A 16,943-nucleotide genomic window follows, 5' to 3' on the forward strand; every position below is an offset into this window, starting at 1 on the left:
CCAAATAAAGATGTATTCCATCTTCTTAGCCTTCCAACATGATCAGCAGTTTAGTTTTAGCCCACAAATATGAACTAGGCGGATCATTAATATTCCACATAACAGTTTAGTGTACAGCTCGCCCGGCGTTCAAGATTAACAACCTCCACACGTCGAGCCAACTGGAGATGCTGCATCGCATTTAAGGAGGTAGTTGAAAGTGGGATCAAGCCCGAAGCACTGCGTCAAGCTCTGGCACAGTGCTCCCACTCATATCATCTCGTTTCATCACTCCACAGTCGCAGTACTTTAAATGCTGAACATTTACAGCCAAATCATTATACAGTGTTGAGAAATAATAAGAATAAACCTATAAAAAACACCACAGCAAAAATTTCCCTGATTGGATATCGTGTGGCAACATAGTTCAGTACACAAGATGATAACAGGTGTTTAAGGGATGTGTTCTCCATCTAACCCTGTGAGCAGACACACCAGGCACCATTGCATGACCAAAAGCTATTGTAAAACTGCACATGTCCCTCCCTCCTTCCTTTCTTTGGCATCTGTTTCTCTCTGCTGTCCGAGGTTATTATGGGGTGTATGACCTTAATACATGCCTTAAATCTCTCTGCTTTGTTGCCCAGGCTTTGTTTGGATGTGTAAGCCTCACTGTCTGAGAGAAAACCTACCAGGAGATACACCCAATGATGCGTTTATGGGTTTGACAAGCAAAAATAAAAGCAAGGAATATTCACACATGCCCAGTTTGTGCCTGCTCTGACGCAGGTTCCTCTGGCTTGTCCTATAATAACAAATGTTTTTCACAAGACAAAAATACTACAAGGGAGCTCAACCAAGTGAATTGCTGTCATCAGTAAGTCTGGGAATGATTATGATGGGCTGTCACGCTTCATCTCACCGACATCTTAACCAGCGGCCTGCTACGTGTAAGCCTAAGTAGCTGAAGATGTCAATCAAAAACTGAACAAAGGATGATGGCTGAGAATGAGCTTACCAGGACTCTTCCTGTCAGCGTCTGAGCAGATATCATGACTCCGGCCCAATCTTTGACCGAGGTCATCCAGCCCACCTCGCTGGCTGCGGCATCATCCTTGTCTGTGCGTTTAATACCATCGCCTGTGGTGATCCGATGGACCTCCTGAAGAAATAAAAAGACAAAAACAAACCCCAGTATTGGTTATCAATTGCTGCAATACAGTAATTGAGCCCTTGAGCCCTGTAGGTCAATGCTCTGACCTATAACAAGTGTAGCTTTGGACTCTTTTGGGTGTCAATCAGGAAAAGAAAACACATATATGTCAATGGAAAACCAAGGACACTGCGTGCTCATAAGGTAGCCACACATTTAAGCATACCCTGCTGTTTATTTTACAATAATTGTGACAATAATTTGCATATTAACTTATGCTGTTTGAGTTGAGAAGAAAGAATCCAGTGATTAGATTTACAGAGCCAGTAAATCAGCTGAGAAGTTATTTTTCTTACACTTGTAAAATCAAACTTTTTGCAACTAGAGGGGTCACATCCTGCTGGGCTTTAAAATACCAGGAGGCTACATCCAACTTTGATATACAATTTCTAGCTGCTGCCATTAATTAGATTAACTGTAAAATCTGTAAATAAATAAATAAATAAATAAATAATACAAAAGCACAGAGAAAACCCCAACAATCAGATGACCTCACAGGAGCAAGCACTTGGCAACAGTAGGAAGGAAAAACTAATTTTTAACAGGAAGAAGCCTCTATGGAAACCAAACCACACCAATGCATCGTGTGTTGTGATGGCAAGTTTTTACAATATACACTGATTATTAATAGGATAACATTAGATATTACGTTAACATTAACTCTTACCACCTACAGAGCCCTGAAATTTATTAACAGAATTTGGTTACAAAAAGTAAAATACATCATTTCTAATCTAGGGACAAGGTGCGAGGCCTTCAGAACAAAGCTAAGCACACATGCATACAGTAAACATACACAGACAGCAGTAAAGAGACTCCAGGAGTGTATCCATGGCAGCCACTGAGCTCCTGGTGTTTCTGCTTCACTGAGTGGGCTGCCTGCCTGCCTGCCTGTCTTTCTGCCTGCCTGTCCATCTGTCTGTTTGTCTGCTGGGACTGGCATGATTCACAGAGCAGGAAATCGAGACAGGATGCAGAGGTTAGCCATGCTCCCTGATGAAACACCCCACAGCCCTGAGGCCAACACAGCTCAGACTCTTTACCTCATGACATCCTACTCCTCTTCCACCTTAATGGTGTCACACATCGCACTCTCTGAGGCCCGTTCCCTTCAGCTGTTCTCATCAAATACAATTTGCTGATGCCGCGCATGTACGGGAGTTGGGGAGAGTTAACTATTCATTGTTCTTGTGGGCAAATGGGCATGACATTTTTACATTACAGTTAAAAAACTAATTAAGTGGAAACTGTCTGCTATTATTTAAGATTCACATAATCTTAAAAAGAGAAAAAGAGAACAAAAAATGTATTGTTATGAGCAGCAGAGTCTCTAGGTTTGAGGTATGTGGATAAAAATAAGTAATTAAATGGTTAAAGCCAATCATTAATACTCTACATGTATCAGCTTAGAGCTGCACACTTCTCAAATCAACAAATGACTACCTCATTAAGGGCCTTTTTTTTAATAAGAGTTTTCAAATCACACCTTATGACTCAAGCATTTGACTAAAAATAAACCACAAAGTCCCTGCTCAGCGTACTGATGAGGCATGTCTCTTCAGGGGATAAAATCCACTGACATTTTTTAAATTGGCCACAAATCCCGAGTAAAGACCAAAACTAACAATGAGCTCATTCCATTAACAAGTATGCTGTGTACCTTCCTGACGTCAAGCTTCACTGGTGGTCCAGAAACACAGAAAACGAGGCGCACGACAAGTAGGTGCACACCCCGCCACCGTTATGATCACCACTGCACTGCTGCCATAAATACTCAGCGGAGCACGGATGTATATTAATCAACGATTGGAAATAGTCCCAAACAGCCATTCTGTAAATTCAATTTGAGTAATGTTGCCTGGGGATAAAACCCCAGCTGCAATTACTGAGGCCTTTTTAAAAACTTGCGCTTTATTATGCTCGTTAAAGATTTACATCCTTAGAATTCAGTCATCGTGAGTCAGTGTCGCAGAGAGGGTAGGATATTAATCAAGAATCATTTAGGCTTTGTTATTTGTCTTTTGTTTGGATTGATTGAAAATGTAAAAGAGTGAGTTACCCTGACTTATCCTTTAACAGAATAAATTGGAGGTCTTCAGCTTAAACGCAGGCTGTATGCAGGCAATTCTTGCAGGAGATGATACAACTGGCTAGGGCTGCACGATTAATCGTTAGAAAATCGCGATCTCGATTCATACTTATGTGCGATCTCATTTCCAAATGACAACGATTTAAAAACAAAACAAACAAACAAACAAACAAACAAACAAACAACTACGATTGTACCGCATTTTGATCCGGGACGTAATCTGCATGAAAACAAGCGCTCACTCTTCCTGCTCAACAAATGACAAGGGCGGAGCCTTATACCACGTGGTACAGAAGCTGTGCCGTGTGATGCTAAAATTAGCAGGGAAAAAACAACGGAGAGCACTTCAGGGATGACGAGAAAGTGACAGGAGAAAATCCGTCCCGGTCAACCACCCAAACATCAATAACGGGAACCTCATACAGCGCTTCCCTATACACGTCGAACTCCCGCAGGCACAAAGAAATTACGGAGGCTATTACTTATCACCTGACCAAAGATATGGCTCCCATAAACACTGCAAAACGAGGGATTTAGGAAAATGATCAACACCCTAGACAAACGCTACACAGTGCGGTCCCGCAACTATTTTTCTATTGTTGCACTACCTGCTCTATACACGCAGTGTCGAGCAACGGTGGAGTACTGCTTGAAATTCCGTATTTCAAGCAGTACAACATTTTGCAGCAACAACAAAACGTGAGACATTTGTTGTTTTTATGTTTATTTATTGTTTTTTATGTTCAGTCTCAACTGTTACGAAGTTGATGTGCAGTTAATAAGTGCAATAAATATTTATACTGGAAAGGAAAATCGTGAGAGAATCGTGATCTCAATTCTAAGCCAAAAAAATCGTGATTCTCATTTTATGCAAAATCGTGCAGCCCTACAACTGGCCCTGTCCTTCACATTGAAATCTGTGGCTGTCATCAAAGTAACAAAGCATTTATTTTTGTAAAAACAGTCACTATAAACATTTAATATACTTTTTTTTTTCATTTTAAATGGCAATTCATTAGTAAATCACTGTTTTCTGTTATGAACACCTACTAAAGAAGTGAAAACAGCCTATGTGATAGTTCCTGGTATAGGAGGTGTCATCGGGCCCACGTAACTGTGAGATACTGAGGAAAAGGGAGAAATAAGTAGCACAAGTGCCCCTAGAAATAAATCTCAAGCAAGTTAAGTCATAAAAAATAACCAAAAAGTCAAGTACTGATACTTCAAACATCTGCAGTGTATTAATTTTGTTAACGTGTACAGTTTACATAATTTCTGCCTATATTCAGACCACACATTTCAATCAACCTTCTTATCGTAACTGAATAGTTTGCTCAACAAAGAAATTCGATCATGTACACAGCCATTAAACCGCCGTCAGCCCATGTTAGACTTCCTGCAGCCTGTCCAGAGCCCTGCAGCTAACCTGATAACGCCACAACAACATGTCCACTTCACTTAGCAGCTAATGCAGCCAGCAACCAATTCTGTGAAACTCCAGTTTAGAAATTTCAGCCAACAGGTATCAGCTGTTTTCATACAGATACCGAGTCTCATTCTGCTCTATCTGTGGACAGTTTCTTACAGAGGCGCTTCTGCAGCAGGGTCTTGCATTGTAAGCCAAGCTTCCAACACTTTCCAAGGTTACATAATTTATTTAAAAAAAAAATCTTATCAGATTGGTCTTGATACAGAGACTTTAGGGGAATTTAAGTTGAATCTCACTTCTGAATCGCCTTAAGGAGATCACGGTGAGTGGATAAGACTTGGGTAAGGGACTGAAAGGGAAAAGAAAAAGCTGTTTCACTTGTCAGTCAGCAGCCTCTTCAATTAGTGTTACAGTAAAGTGTTAAGCAACAAAGCTATGGAGATCTAAGGCCATGGCAGTAAACTGAAAAATGGGGTGTAGTCTAAATTGTTTGGCTAGGAAATGCTAAAACACCCAGGTATCCCTGACTGCAACCTGTGATTTATTAGTTTAAATGAAAACTCTGGAATAGGTATAGATTTTATTGGTTTCGTCAGAGTTAAAGGCTGACTTTGATTGGACGCAAGCTGTAAGCACCAAGGGTTACCAAGGGTCACAATAGCTATGAGTCTCTAGGATGTATGAAACACAATGTGTCACATCACAGTCTAAAGTTTAATGTGGCGCGAAATAAGAATTATTTATAGAAATGGTAGTTATTTAAAGGAACTATTACTTTAGTCTGCCACACAGTTTACTTATCTTCAGATACTTTACCTCCAAGCCACAACAACTGATAGTACAAGTAGCTCATTAATATTGTAAAACAGCATCCTAGCTTCCCAGTTAGCAACAGTCATGTTTAAGTATATCTAAGTGTAAGTGTATGTAAATATATGAAACATATGCTTACTGGCTAAAAACGTTACTACCTGGATTTAACTAATCAAAGAGATAAGAACTTTGCATTGGATAATCACTGCATGATTCCATGTTGGAAGACAACCCACTGTCACCCAATGGCTTCCCTTTTAGAAGAGTCGAACTATTGGCCTGCATCAAGCAAAGAAAACAACTAAAGAGACTTCTGAAGCTAAAAATTTGGTTAGAACTCTCCAATATGCTAATTATTAAAACCTGGAAGGATAGTGGGCTCAGTGAGTTTACCTGAAACCTTGGCTGATTATGACCCACACCCGTTCCTTGGCTTGTGTGATTAGGTAGAGGCTCAATAGGGGGTCCATGACCCTCTTGGGGGCATTCCCATAGGGCTTAAAATCTGGGACTCTCCACCAATTGCTCTTAGAACTGAAAAAGCCTCTTGGATGAGAGGTGAAACATCTTTAAGGAAACTTAAAGAAGTCCAGACGCTTTTCTTTTCCAAGCTCCTTAGACTTCGATGACCTGGATGACTGAGAACCTTCGCCGACATACTGGAACGATAGTGGTGAGCCATCATCTCACAAGCAATGTGGACTAAACAGCTGTGTAGCCTTCAGAAAACCATTTATCAGTGAGCCTAACTGGATTAGAAGAAACACTTCAACTTGATTGTAAGTATAAAAACTGGACTCGTAGCAATGAAAAATAAGTCGTGTGGTCCAAATTTACTATGTTCCAGAGTGATGGGCGTATCAGGGTAAAAAGAGAGCCAGATAAAGTGATGCGCCCATGCCTAATGCCTACCCTACGAGCGTGTGGAGGCAGTGTTATGATCTGAGGTTGCTTCAATCAGTCAGCTCTATGTTCAGCAATGTTATGTGCTCAAAACGGAGGTCAGCTGTCTATCTGAACATACTAAATGATCAGGTTTCCCATCAATGCCTTTTGCTTCTCTGATGGCACAGGCATATTACAAGATGACAATGCCAGGATTTTTTGGGCTCAAATTGTCAAAGAGCGCTCCAGGGAGTATGAGACACCATTTTCACACATGGATTGGCCACCGCAGAGTCCAGACCTTAATCCCATTGTGAACCACTGCGATGTGCAGTTTAATGCTTTACGTAACGGTCTGACTCTCCCATCATCAATATGACATCTTGGCAAAAAAGTTAATGCAGCTCTGCACATAAATAAATGTGACACAGCAAATGCAAGCTATCATCAAAGCTAACGGCAGTCTGACTAAACGTTAAGAGCGTGAGCCTCGTTTATTGGCCAAGTCTAAACATGTCATTTGTCTATAAAAACAACTAAAACATCTACACAGAGTGTTCCCATAAACTGTATATGAAAGGAAAAATTCTTTGCACAAAAACGGCATATTGTTATGGAGAATAACACTCAGCCTGTAAAAATGGTTTTGCAACTGAGCCAACAAGGCTGAGGAAAGAAATGTCCCTATGCAGCTCAGTGACCTTCTCTTGATTTAACCACGAGGCTAATGCAGCTTGCTTTATAAACTGGAAGTGTAAAGTTTCACAGATGATTACAAATTTTATCCGTTTACATTTTTTCCTGGCCAATCTTTGCAAAAAGGCTTAACTTTGTCTCCTGATCTCCTGCAATTTTTCAGATTTTAAGGAAATACTTATTTCTAACTTTTTTTATTTGAAACAAGCACAAAAAAGGAAAGAAATAGAAAAAGGAAAACAAGAAAATCACTCAGAGAGCTCTGTTCTCCACCAGGAGAAATTAAATTTTTGTCTTGAATTCCTGTCTCATTTCATACTCACCTCTCTACTCAAGTATCATGGATTTTGGTTTAGAAGATTAACCCTGCCTCATCGCTTGTCACAGGATTAGAAATGAGTATATCAGAGAAACGAGTACATCAGGGGGACAGCTCAGGTTATGCGGTTTGGAGACAAAGTTAGAGAGGAAAGCCTGAGACCTTTGGACATGTGCAGAGGAAGGGATACTGGATATATTGGACAAAGGATGGTGAATGTGAAGATGCCAGGCAGGAGGAAAAGAGGAAGACTACAGAGACTCATGGATGTAGTGAAGGATGACATGCAGAGGTTTGGTGTCACAGCAGACGATGCAACAGGTAGAGTAAGATGCAGGCGACCCCTTAAAGGAGCAGCCAAAAGAAGAAGAGCGTGATATCATTGAAATCATGCTTTTCATATACAGCACATTGTATACAATACAAATTTTTTGAGGGGGAACAAAGTGTCTGTACTGAAAGTGAGTAATAGTGATGGACGGTGCATCACTTTTGTTTTCTTTCCAGAACCGTTTGGAATAATGGCACAGTTATGTGAACGTTTAATGCATTTCTCTGACACCGCACTTTTCTGCTTTAATGAATAAAGTGGCGCAGGCTTCAGTGGGGGAAAGTGATAGCCGTTAAGTAGGTTTAATTGGCATCACGCTGCTATTCCCCACCAGTTTAATGACCAAATCTAAAAATGTAAGCTGAAAACACGTCGTCATGACACTAAAAGCAGAGTTCAAAGATTATGGAGTTGCGATTCATGACTGTCCAATTATTCTTTAAAAGGGTCAGATGAGTGACTTTATCTTAAGGTCACACACAGGAAGATACCGTCAATGATAAACTAAAGCGCAGTGTTTTTGACATTTAAATCCTTCCTGCATGAAAAAAAAACCAGATACAGCAAGCGTTAACATGTACAGTCCATGCCACGTTTACTATTCTAAGTGCAATATTTTAAGCGTTATGGCTATCCAAACACCAGAGGGTGAAAACAATCGTTCACTAGACTTCACTTTAATGTAACGAAAATAGCTTAGATCCATTTTTAATAGCAGCAGAAAAGCACATGCAGTCATTACAGCAGCTCAGAGAGCACAGCTCCTCTTTGTCACTTTGATCAGTAGTCAGAGCCTCCAAATTTAGGTTTCACTATCTCACCTAAATCTAGTCTTCCTGACGCCGAACGTCATTAATCAAAACGGCTGGCCTATTCTCAGGATGCACCATGATCATTTCTCAAAGTGAGAGTATTAAACTAGAATAGAACATGTGGTGGGGGACACGATTTCTCCAAAAAATGACTAAATTATTTAGACATACATTCATTTAAATCACGTTAATAATGAACCAAGAGAGAAAGCCTTCCTGAAATATGTTGGGGTAATGAAAGATTATGTGTAGACCAAAGTTCTTCCTCACAATGAATACAATTAGAAAATGAGTTCTGGAAATGTTGGGATGCTGTGTTAAATCCAAATAAAAACTACTAAGTTACAAATTCCATAAACCCAAATTGTATTCATAATATAACATAGAAACCATATCAAATGTTTAAACTGAGAAAATGGACCATATAGGAAAAAATATAAGCTGCATTTGAATTTGATGGCAGTTTTGATTTCAAAAAAGTTCTGGGAGCTGAGGAGAGCAGATGATGGATTTTTCCCCCGATCTTGTCTGACAGGATTCTACCTGATCAACAGACCTGGATCTTCTTTGTTGCATTTTTCATTTCATGATGCTCCGAATATTTTGAGTGGCTGAAAAGTCTGGAGTGCAGGCAGGCCAGTTCAGTGCACTCTTCTGCAATAAAGCCACGCTGTCGTAGATCCCAAAGATCACGAGCTTCCAATGTTCATTTATCCAGATTCTCTGAATCTTTCGATTGTATAAATGTAAGTGGTATATTTTCTCAGTTTAAACCTTTGATTTCTCGTTCTATCGTGTTACACCCCTATGTGACCCCTACCCACCTTGCAGTGGCAGGGCAAGAGTGTAGGTGTTGCCAAGGCTTAATTATCGACCATTTTTTTGGTTGTTTTTTAAGCTAACTAACTAGTTAGGTAATTCTACAGACTCTACTGTCAGTCTCCACTCTATGTTGCTGCTTTTGAGCCAGGTGGTAACATAAATGGGGTTTTCGTGCGAGACTAAACACAGGTGTGTTTCTGTTAGTTGTTTTTGGTGAGATGAGTGATGGTTTACTTTCACTAGAACTGAGGATTCTAGGATTTCACTAGAACTGAGCAAATACTCTTTAGCAGGTGTGTTTCAGCTAGGTGGCTGTACTGCCCTTCTATTAAAGCAGGTGTTTATTTTTGCTTTGCTGTCTTAGTTTATTATGTTTGATGGTTGTCCTGAGTGGAGCTAAGCCTCAGTGTTCAGCAGTGAATGGCATCTTTGGTCTGCTGCCTGCTCATGATTTTTATGTTTAAAGTTCCTTTACGCTTGGTACACCACTGAAGGTTAGCTAGGTGAAATTAGTTTGGGGTTTTCAGTTTTATTATTGTATATTTGCTTGAGAGTTGCTCAAAGTTAAAACAGTAACACTGACTTTTGTAGGAAATTTTGTGAGAAGGTTGAGGCAGTTTTATTAGTTATGGCCCACTGGGAAGCATTTAGCTGCGCAGGCATGTCGTGTTCAGCTTCAGCTTTGGTTATGGATGCCTAATGATGACATGAGTGTTTTGTGCTTTGACCTCTAGTGTTGTAAAGAGATTGGCCCACTTCTGGTGGATCACTTGTGAATGTTGCTGCCCGGTTGAGCCACATTTGTTGAGATTGTGTCATGGGCATGATTCCCCATTTGTGGTTGGTCACCAGTACACTTGCTTTACTCACTTTTTTGGATATAGTAATGTGTTGTATAGGAACAGGTTGCATGTAACCATTTGTGCTGTGGAGACAACAGATCACTTTTGGTTGGGATTATTGGTTCCTACTTTGGTTTGTGTGTGGACTAATTCTTCTGTGTGTGTGTGTGTGTGTGTGTGTGTGTGTGTGTGTGTGTGTGTGTGTGTGTGTGTGTGTGTGTGTGTGTGTGTTCGTTCAATTTGACAACTTGTATGATCCTCTTGTAAGGGCATTCATGTATGTTTAGCGAAGTCTACTTATGCGAAAGCATGTGATGGGCACTGGTCAGACACATACTTGTTCCTGTTGCCAGCCACACATGTCCTTTCAGCATTGATCTTTCAGGTCTGGAAGACGACTGACTGACATTTTTTAGTATTTTAAGGCCCCTGGAGGAAACTGGGGTCGTGTTACAGCTTTTTGCAACCTCTACCCAACCTACAGAGCAGTGCAAGAGTCTAAAGTGTCAATTGTCTACAACTGAGATAAACTTGTAATTTAAAATAAAATGAATCTTTCTAAAAACTCTGGTGTCAGTCTCAACTCCACATTATGGTTTTGAGCAAGGTTATAACAGAGTTTGAGAATTTCAAATCATTGCATTCTGTTTTTATTTAGATTTTTACACAGTGTAAAGTATTTTGGACTCAATTTGTATTTATTTTCTACATGATTGTATATACAAAGTGTGAGGAAATTTGTCCAGGAGTTACAGGCTAAAACAGGACTTTGAATGCATTTGTTATTTAACAGAAACTGCAGTATTTAAAATGGATAAAGATGCACTGAAATGTAGCAAGGACATTTAGTTCAAATGATTAAGATAATACTTAAGATCAGAATGCTAGCTTTAAATTTGATATGCAAAAATAACATGTGTGGAAACCAAACACCTTCTACTGTCTTTGTGAACAGAAAAAAGCCAGCAGGCTACGGGACAGTTGAGATGTTTAACAACAGTGTTCATCTGAGACCTGTTGGATCCCAGATGGTGCAGTGACAGCCAAGCTCCACCTTGCTGCTTATATTATGCAATGTGAGCAAGCTTATACTTAACCAACTAATTACACGGCCAATTAAACAGACATTTGAATGAATACATTTCCTTTAGTTAAAAACGAGACCGACAGGCTAAATTGCAGAGGACATTGTCAGAGGATTTAGGGTCTAGTTGTTAAATTATGCTGCCATTAGGTGCTACTTCTTATTACTGGGATGTGCGAGATGTGCCCAAGAGTTCTTAGCCAAGGAAAAAGTGAAATGGACACCAACCAAATCCTGCTGCAGAAAACAAAGTTATGATTCAGCGACAGAGAGCAAAAACTGATTATTTTCAAAGTAATTTATGAACCCTGATATTGATACTGTGTTGTATTGCCTGGCTGACTATCTAGCTTTTTGTGTGTGCATATGCAAGTCTTTATGTCTTTGTGTGTGAAGATGACAACAGAAAATTGCCACTCAGCTGTTCCGACTTACTGACTTGTAATTGCTACTGTTTGATCACGAGCCCTCAGCTGATAATTACAATGTTTCAGACAGCACTTGAACGCACCATGAGCACGACTCTTTACCTGAGTCCTCCACTCAACACCCCCGCAACCACACCCTTCCATGCCTGACACATCTAAGGTGTCATGTTGAACTGCCTGCGTAAGAGAGGCGGTAAGAAGAACAACAATCCTTTAAATCCTTTTTAGCCAATAAAACATCACAAATTAGGTACGTTAAAGATTGAAAAGGACTATTGCTAACAAGACAACATGCATTTAAATGTAATCAAATTTTAATAACAGATAAAACCCAGCTGTAGGTACTTCAGATTTAATGCAAGGACAGCACCAGCATGCTGATGTTCAGTGTCCTTCTGTAGCCTGCAAGCATTAAGTATTAAAATCACACTGAACCCCTGAAGCCCAAGGCTGCTGTTTGACATTTCCACCTCAACAAACTCCGCAAATATTGTCACCAACAGCTGCAAAACATACAGCAAAATTGCAACATTTGAGCTCAATGATAAGAGACACGTGGAACAATTTTAAAATATTCTACTTGTCACAAGTCCAAAGGCCATCTTGGACAGGTCACCCGTCTATCACAGGGGTAACATAGAGAGACAAACTCTCTATGGCAAATTTTAACCTAATGTGCCAGAGCACCCAGAGAAAACCCACACAGAAACAAAACCCACATACAAAGGCCCCAATCAGCTTGCAGCTTTAAAGCCAGGACCTTCTTGCTGTGAGGTCACAGTGATAATCACTGAGGCACCTTGGCAGACAACCGCCCAATTAGCCAAATTAAAACTAGAGTTATTAACACCAATGTGATTGGACCTGTTCTAAAAGTATGATGCAACAAAAATGATTCATAACAAAACAAATGTAACATCTCTAGCAAAGATGTCATACTTTGACACCACTACAGATCTCATAGGTGAGCAGGCGATCTGACCCTTTGGTACATGTCATTCCCTGCTTTCCTGTCTACTTTCTACTGATGTATAATACATTTAAGTTTTCACAGCACTCCTTTAAATCTATATCAAGACTGCTCCCCTCACCATTTATGTTATAGAAGGTGTGTCTGTGAGAGGTAATGTGGTTCTTGTGATACCAGGTTTAAATGTATGCAGGAGTAACACCTTACTGCATCTTGGTCTCATCAGAGCAAAAATGAACAGACCTATAAGCCAGAGAGATTTTGAAATACATCATTCAAGAGAGTTTCTATGCTTCCTTCTGCGTTTACTCTTTGGTCCAAATAAGAGTCAAATGATTAAAAAAACAAGAAAAAAAAATGCCGTTTGGCCTTATGGCCCCTATAGATACAAGACTGATGAAGAGTGAGCAGAGATGTTACGTCATCGTGTCCCAAAAAGGCTCCACTGAGCACGACATTTCAGACCTTACTTGATGAAAAAATCCATAACAAAGGGGAACATGAACGTCTCCAGAAAAATTTCATCACAATCCATCCATTGCTGTTTTTTGTATCTGGATCAAAACCAGCAGAAATACTGCCGTAATAAACTTCTGGACACTTTGGGGCATCAGGAATTCTTATTGTCCAATGAAACATTATCACTGAACACTAGTCAGTTCGTGGATAAGTGGAGATGTGGTCTCTCAAAACTCAACGCAAGCTAATAAAGAAGTGTGCGCAAGTTTCACAAAGTCTGCACCATGACGGAGGAGCTGCCACAACTTGTCATCCTCCCATTGTGAGTAGAGTGCCATTTACAATGAAAGCAATTTCTTCCTCTTTCCTAGACGGATAATAGCAGCCATTCATCAGAACCTCGCAAATGACGTGTTTCATCGATTTCCATCAGTCTGGGAGAACAGAGCCACAGAGATGGAGGCTCAGAGACATAAGAGCTGTCAGATCAGAGCAGAGTTGGGCAGTGAAAGCCCCACAGAGGGGAAAACAAAGTTTTAAAAAAAATCAGAATAGAAGGAAACAGATTATCAACTCCCATCTATGAACAATGCACTTAACGCTCCATGTTTGGGCTGCTAATGACATGCACAGACTGGGAGGGGGTGGGGAGGTGTTCCTCCAACACAACCTGCCACATCTCACAGCCACTGCATAACAGAGATTTACTCTTCTAATGAAATCCTTTGCTTGCCAGTTGCTTAGCAACAAAAGTACTGATTCATATGGCACATACGGTATGCGCCTGACACTGCATTTCTGACACTTTGGAGGAAGGTTGCTTCTTGGATGAGGAAGAGAGGGTGAGAAGAAAACAGGGCAGGAGTTATGAAATGAATGCCAGGAGAGCAAAAGGCAGAGAGGGAGAGATTGGAAGTGAAAGGATGACCCGTCTCTGGCTGACTCCCACAGAGTAGCACAACAGGTTGGTGGAGCTCGGCAGCTCCACAAAAACACACAAAAAGACCTGACTGCTCTCTTATATGCGCACATAAACAGTGTTCAGCTGTGGACCCTGAAACGAAAAACCTCGGCATGATCCGTTTTCAGGAAAGCATTTCTGTTCCAATTTTCTACATCTATAAATAAATCTTGGCCAAAAACCAAACCAAACAAACGGATCCTCTTAAATATTAGTCGGAAAAATGTGTCGGTCTTTCAGGTTTATTCATTTATGAAGCAAAAACCTGAAATATTTGTAAGTTGTCCCTTTGTATCATGACAACTAATATAGCTGAATTCTTGGTAGTTAATATTTGGGTGCTGGGAAGATGTATATTCTGTATTTTAAGAAAGAAGATACATCGACATATTAAATAACCCATGACTCTAATTGTTATGTGCAGCCTTAATTGTAAGCAGCTTCAACCCAACCATGGAAATGATACAGACGTTTCCCTTCAAAAGGTCAGCACCACCCTGCATGCAGCCTTTAGCGATTCTCTTCCACCCTGACTGCCTGTCTGAGAAATGAATGCACATGCATTAAGACAAACTGCTCCATCTCTTGCACTTTTATCAGCTAGTCCATCTTTGTCCTTAAGCATATGCGTAATGGCGGAAACTCTAAAATGAGACTTTATGGAAAAACACAACAGAAAGATTTTTCATTTTTCTAACACACGACTGCAGACGGCCTGGCGCAGATGATGTCATTACTGTGAGGCCGAAAATGTAGTAGCAGTTGAATTAAATACTACTGCTGCTGCTGTCTCTGGAGATTACACAAAGACACGCATGAACATATCTGACCCATGTAGCAGCCCCTGATAGCTCCATGTGTCCTCAACAGGTTAGAGTATTCCAGACTTTATGAAATACGCTAAACAAACTGGGCGGCATGTTCAGCTGGACAGTTGAAAGAAAATGATGCCGACTTCAGATTATGTTGACAAGAACTCAAAAGGGGGGAACCTAAGCTAAGTTGCTGTTTACAGAAGATTAAAAATCCCTTGTCCTCAATAAAATGCAGCTGGATGGATTTTTGTTTGTAAAAATAAGATTCAGCAGCACATTTTGCCTCTGCTACTCTGTTTGTTCTGTAAATTATCCAGTGAGAAATTCTTCAACAGAATGTAGCTCCAATTCAAAATGTACTGCACTTGAGGCCGGTGGATTATCCACATTAAGCGGGACATGATATCTGGAAACACCAGGTTTTAGTTTTGCCCCCCCTATTTTTAGCAGCACAATTTAACTTCCACTAACCTTCAATGTATGACCACAAGCATTGGTTGTACATTGTACAAATGTCAAACTATCTTCATAATATTCCCACAAATTGTTTTCTTATTGTGTGGGAATTAAGCTCCTCAACATGTTAAATTCGTATGATAGTTAAGCTTTTTACAATACTTGTAGGCTACTTGTGCGCTGGATCACCTTCAAATCAACTAAGAACAAACTGAATGCGGTGCACCAACAAGTGTCAGCTGTAGCTCCAACTGCAAACCTGCTGTTAACGAGGACCAACTTTCCTCGTTAACAGCCTACAGTCCAAGATCAAAGAGGTTTTATTATAACAGGCTCGCATTGTATGTGACATTAAGCCAAGAATAGCAGAGTTCATTATTCAGAGTCATGCACTTTGATTGGACCTACTACAGATTTAATTACAAGCCCAAATCAAACTGGCTGCTACACAAAAACCCCTCTATGATGATTTCATGGAGGAGTGCTGCGTTATGAAATGAGCTGGCGTACCTTCTTTTTGGCGTTACAGTGGCAGCATACGGTCCACAGGTATTTGAGAGTTCTCCACAGCAGGATTATGAAGAGACCCCCAAAGAAAGTGACCATGGAAGAGGCGAGGAAAGCCCACCACATCCGCTGGCCGTTGTTATCACAGGGCACATCTGGTGAGAACGGGATGATCACATTCATCTTGGATATGTGGATGGATGGGTCCGGGTTGAATCTCTCCCTGTTTTTCGGCATTACCGACTTCTGGTCACCTGCCAGCCCCTAAAAACAAACAATCAACTCAACTGGGATTCAGGGCCTTTGGGGAGCTCCAGCCAGCGCCCCCTGATGCCACAACGGCTCAGGCATGTTCAGCCAACCACCTTCCGCTCCTCTTCCATCTCATCTGGCTTCACTCTAAGCAAAGATGTAAAAGTTAAAGTCCACAAGAGCCACACTCGCAATTAAAAAAAAAAAACCAAACCAAAATAAACCCCCAAACTTCTTTTGAAATTAAGATCTCAGTCGTGCGCCTCACGACGCGTGTTCGTTGCCGGGATTGCGCGTCATCCGTTAGACGTGTGCGTAAAAATCAAATTTCTTGTTCAAACTCCTCAAAACTCACGGTTTTCTCACAGATCCGATGGATGAAACTGCAGCGGCGTTATGATAACACTGAAGAGGCGTGCTGTCGTCGCCAGTCGATTCACTCACTCCCCCACCTTGTTTTTTGTTTTTTTACAGCGTAGCCTTCAGCAGGTCCGCTACTTGAAGTCAGCACCGCGCACTGTTGAATGCCGTCCTCGCGTCAAAGGCCGCAGTTTGTCGTTTCCTTTACGGATATATCGTTTGGGTTGGGAAAAAAATGACCGTTTTATTCTTGTACGCAATTCTCGTTCTCCGACTCCCTCTGTCACATCCATTTGTTGGAAGATGGCATCGCAGATTTACAGGTAGCGGGGGAGGAGCCATCAATAGCAGACGTCGATGCTTATCTTGATGTCTGGTTATTTATAGTGACCGCTTCATCAATTTTTGATGGTTGTAACTT

General features: G+C 40.8%; 1 protein-coding gene across 6 annotated transcripts in view; it reads right to left on the bottom strand.

The window, feature by feature from the left end:
* The window catches only part of LOC101488046 (calcium-activated potassium channel subunit alpha-1a), a 101,534-nt gene extending 84,701 nt beyond the window's left edge, over positions 1-16,833 (bottom strand). For 2 of the 6 annotated variants that reach the window (XM_076887559.1, XM_076887558.1), the window contains exons 1-3: positions 16,276-16,831; positions 15,914-16,174; positions 998-1,141 (exon numbers count right to left, since the gene is read on the bottom strand). In XM_076887559.1, coding sequence (XP_076743674.1) covers positions 998-1,141; positions 15,914-16,174; positions 16,276-16,293 — 423 coding nt within the window. In that variant the 5' untranslated portion in view covers positions 16,294-16,831. Of the gene's footprint in view, positions 1-997; positions 1,142-15,913; positions 16,175-16,275 lie in introns of all 6 variants that reach the window. The other 4 variants (XM_076887562.1, XM_076887561.1, XM_076887557.1 and 1 more) reach the window with 3 other exon arrangements.
* Between the last annotated feature and the right edge of the window lie 110 nt (positions 16,834-16,943).

This window comes from Maylandia zebra, linkage group LG8 (genome assembly GCF_041146795.1).
Source record: "Maylandia zebra isolate NMK-2024a linkage group LG8, Mzebra_GT3a, whole genome shotgun sequence".
NCBI classification, from domain to species: domain Eukaryota; kingdom Metazoa; phylum Chordata; class Actinopteri; order Cichliformes; family Cichlidae; genus Maylandia; species Maylandia zebra.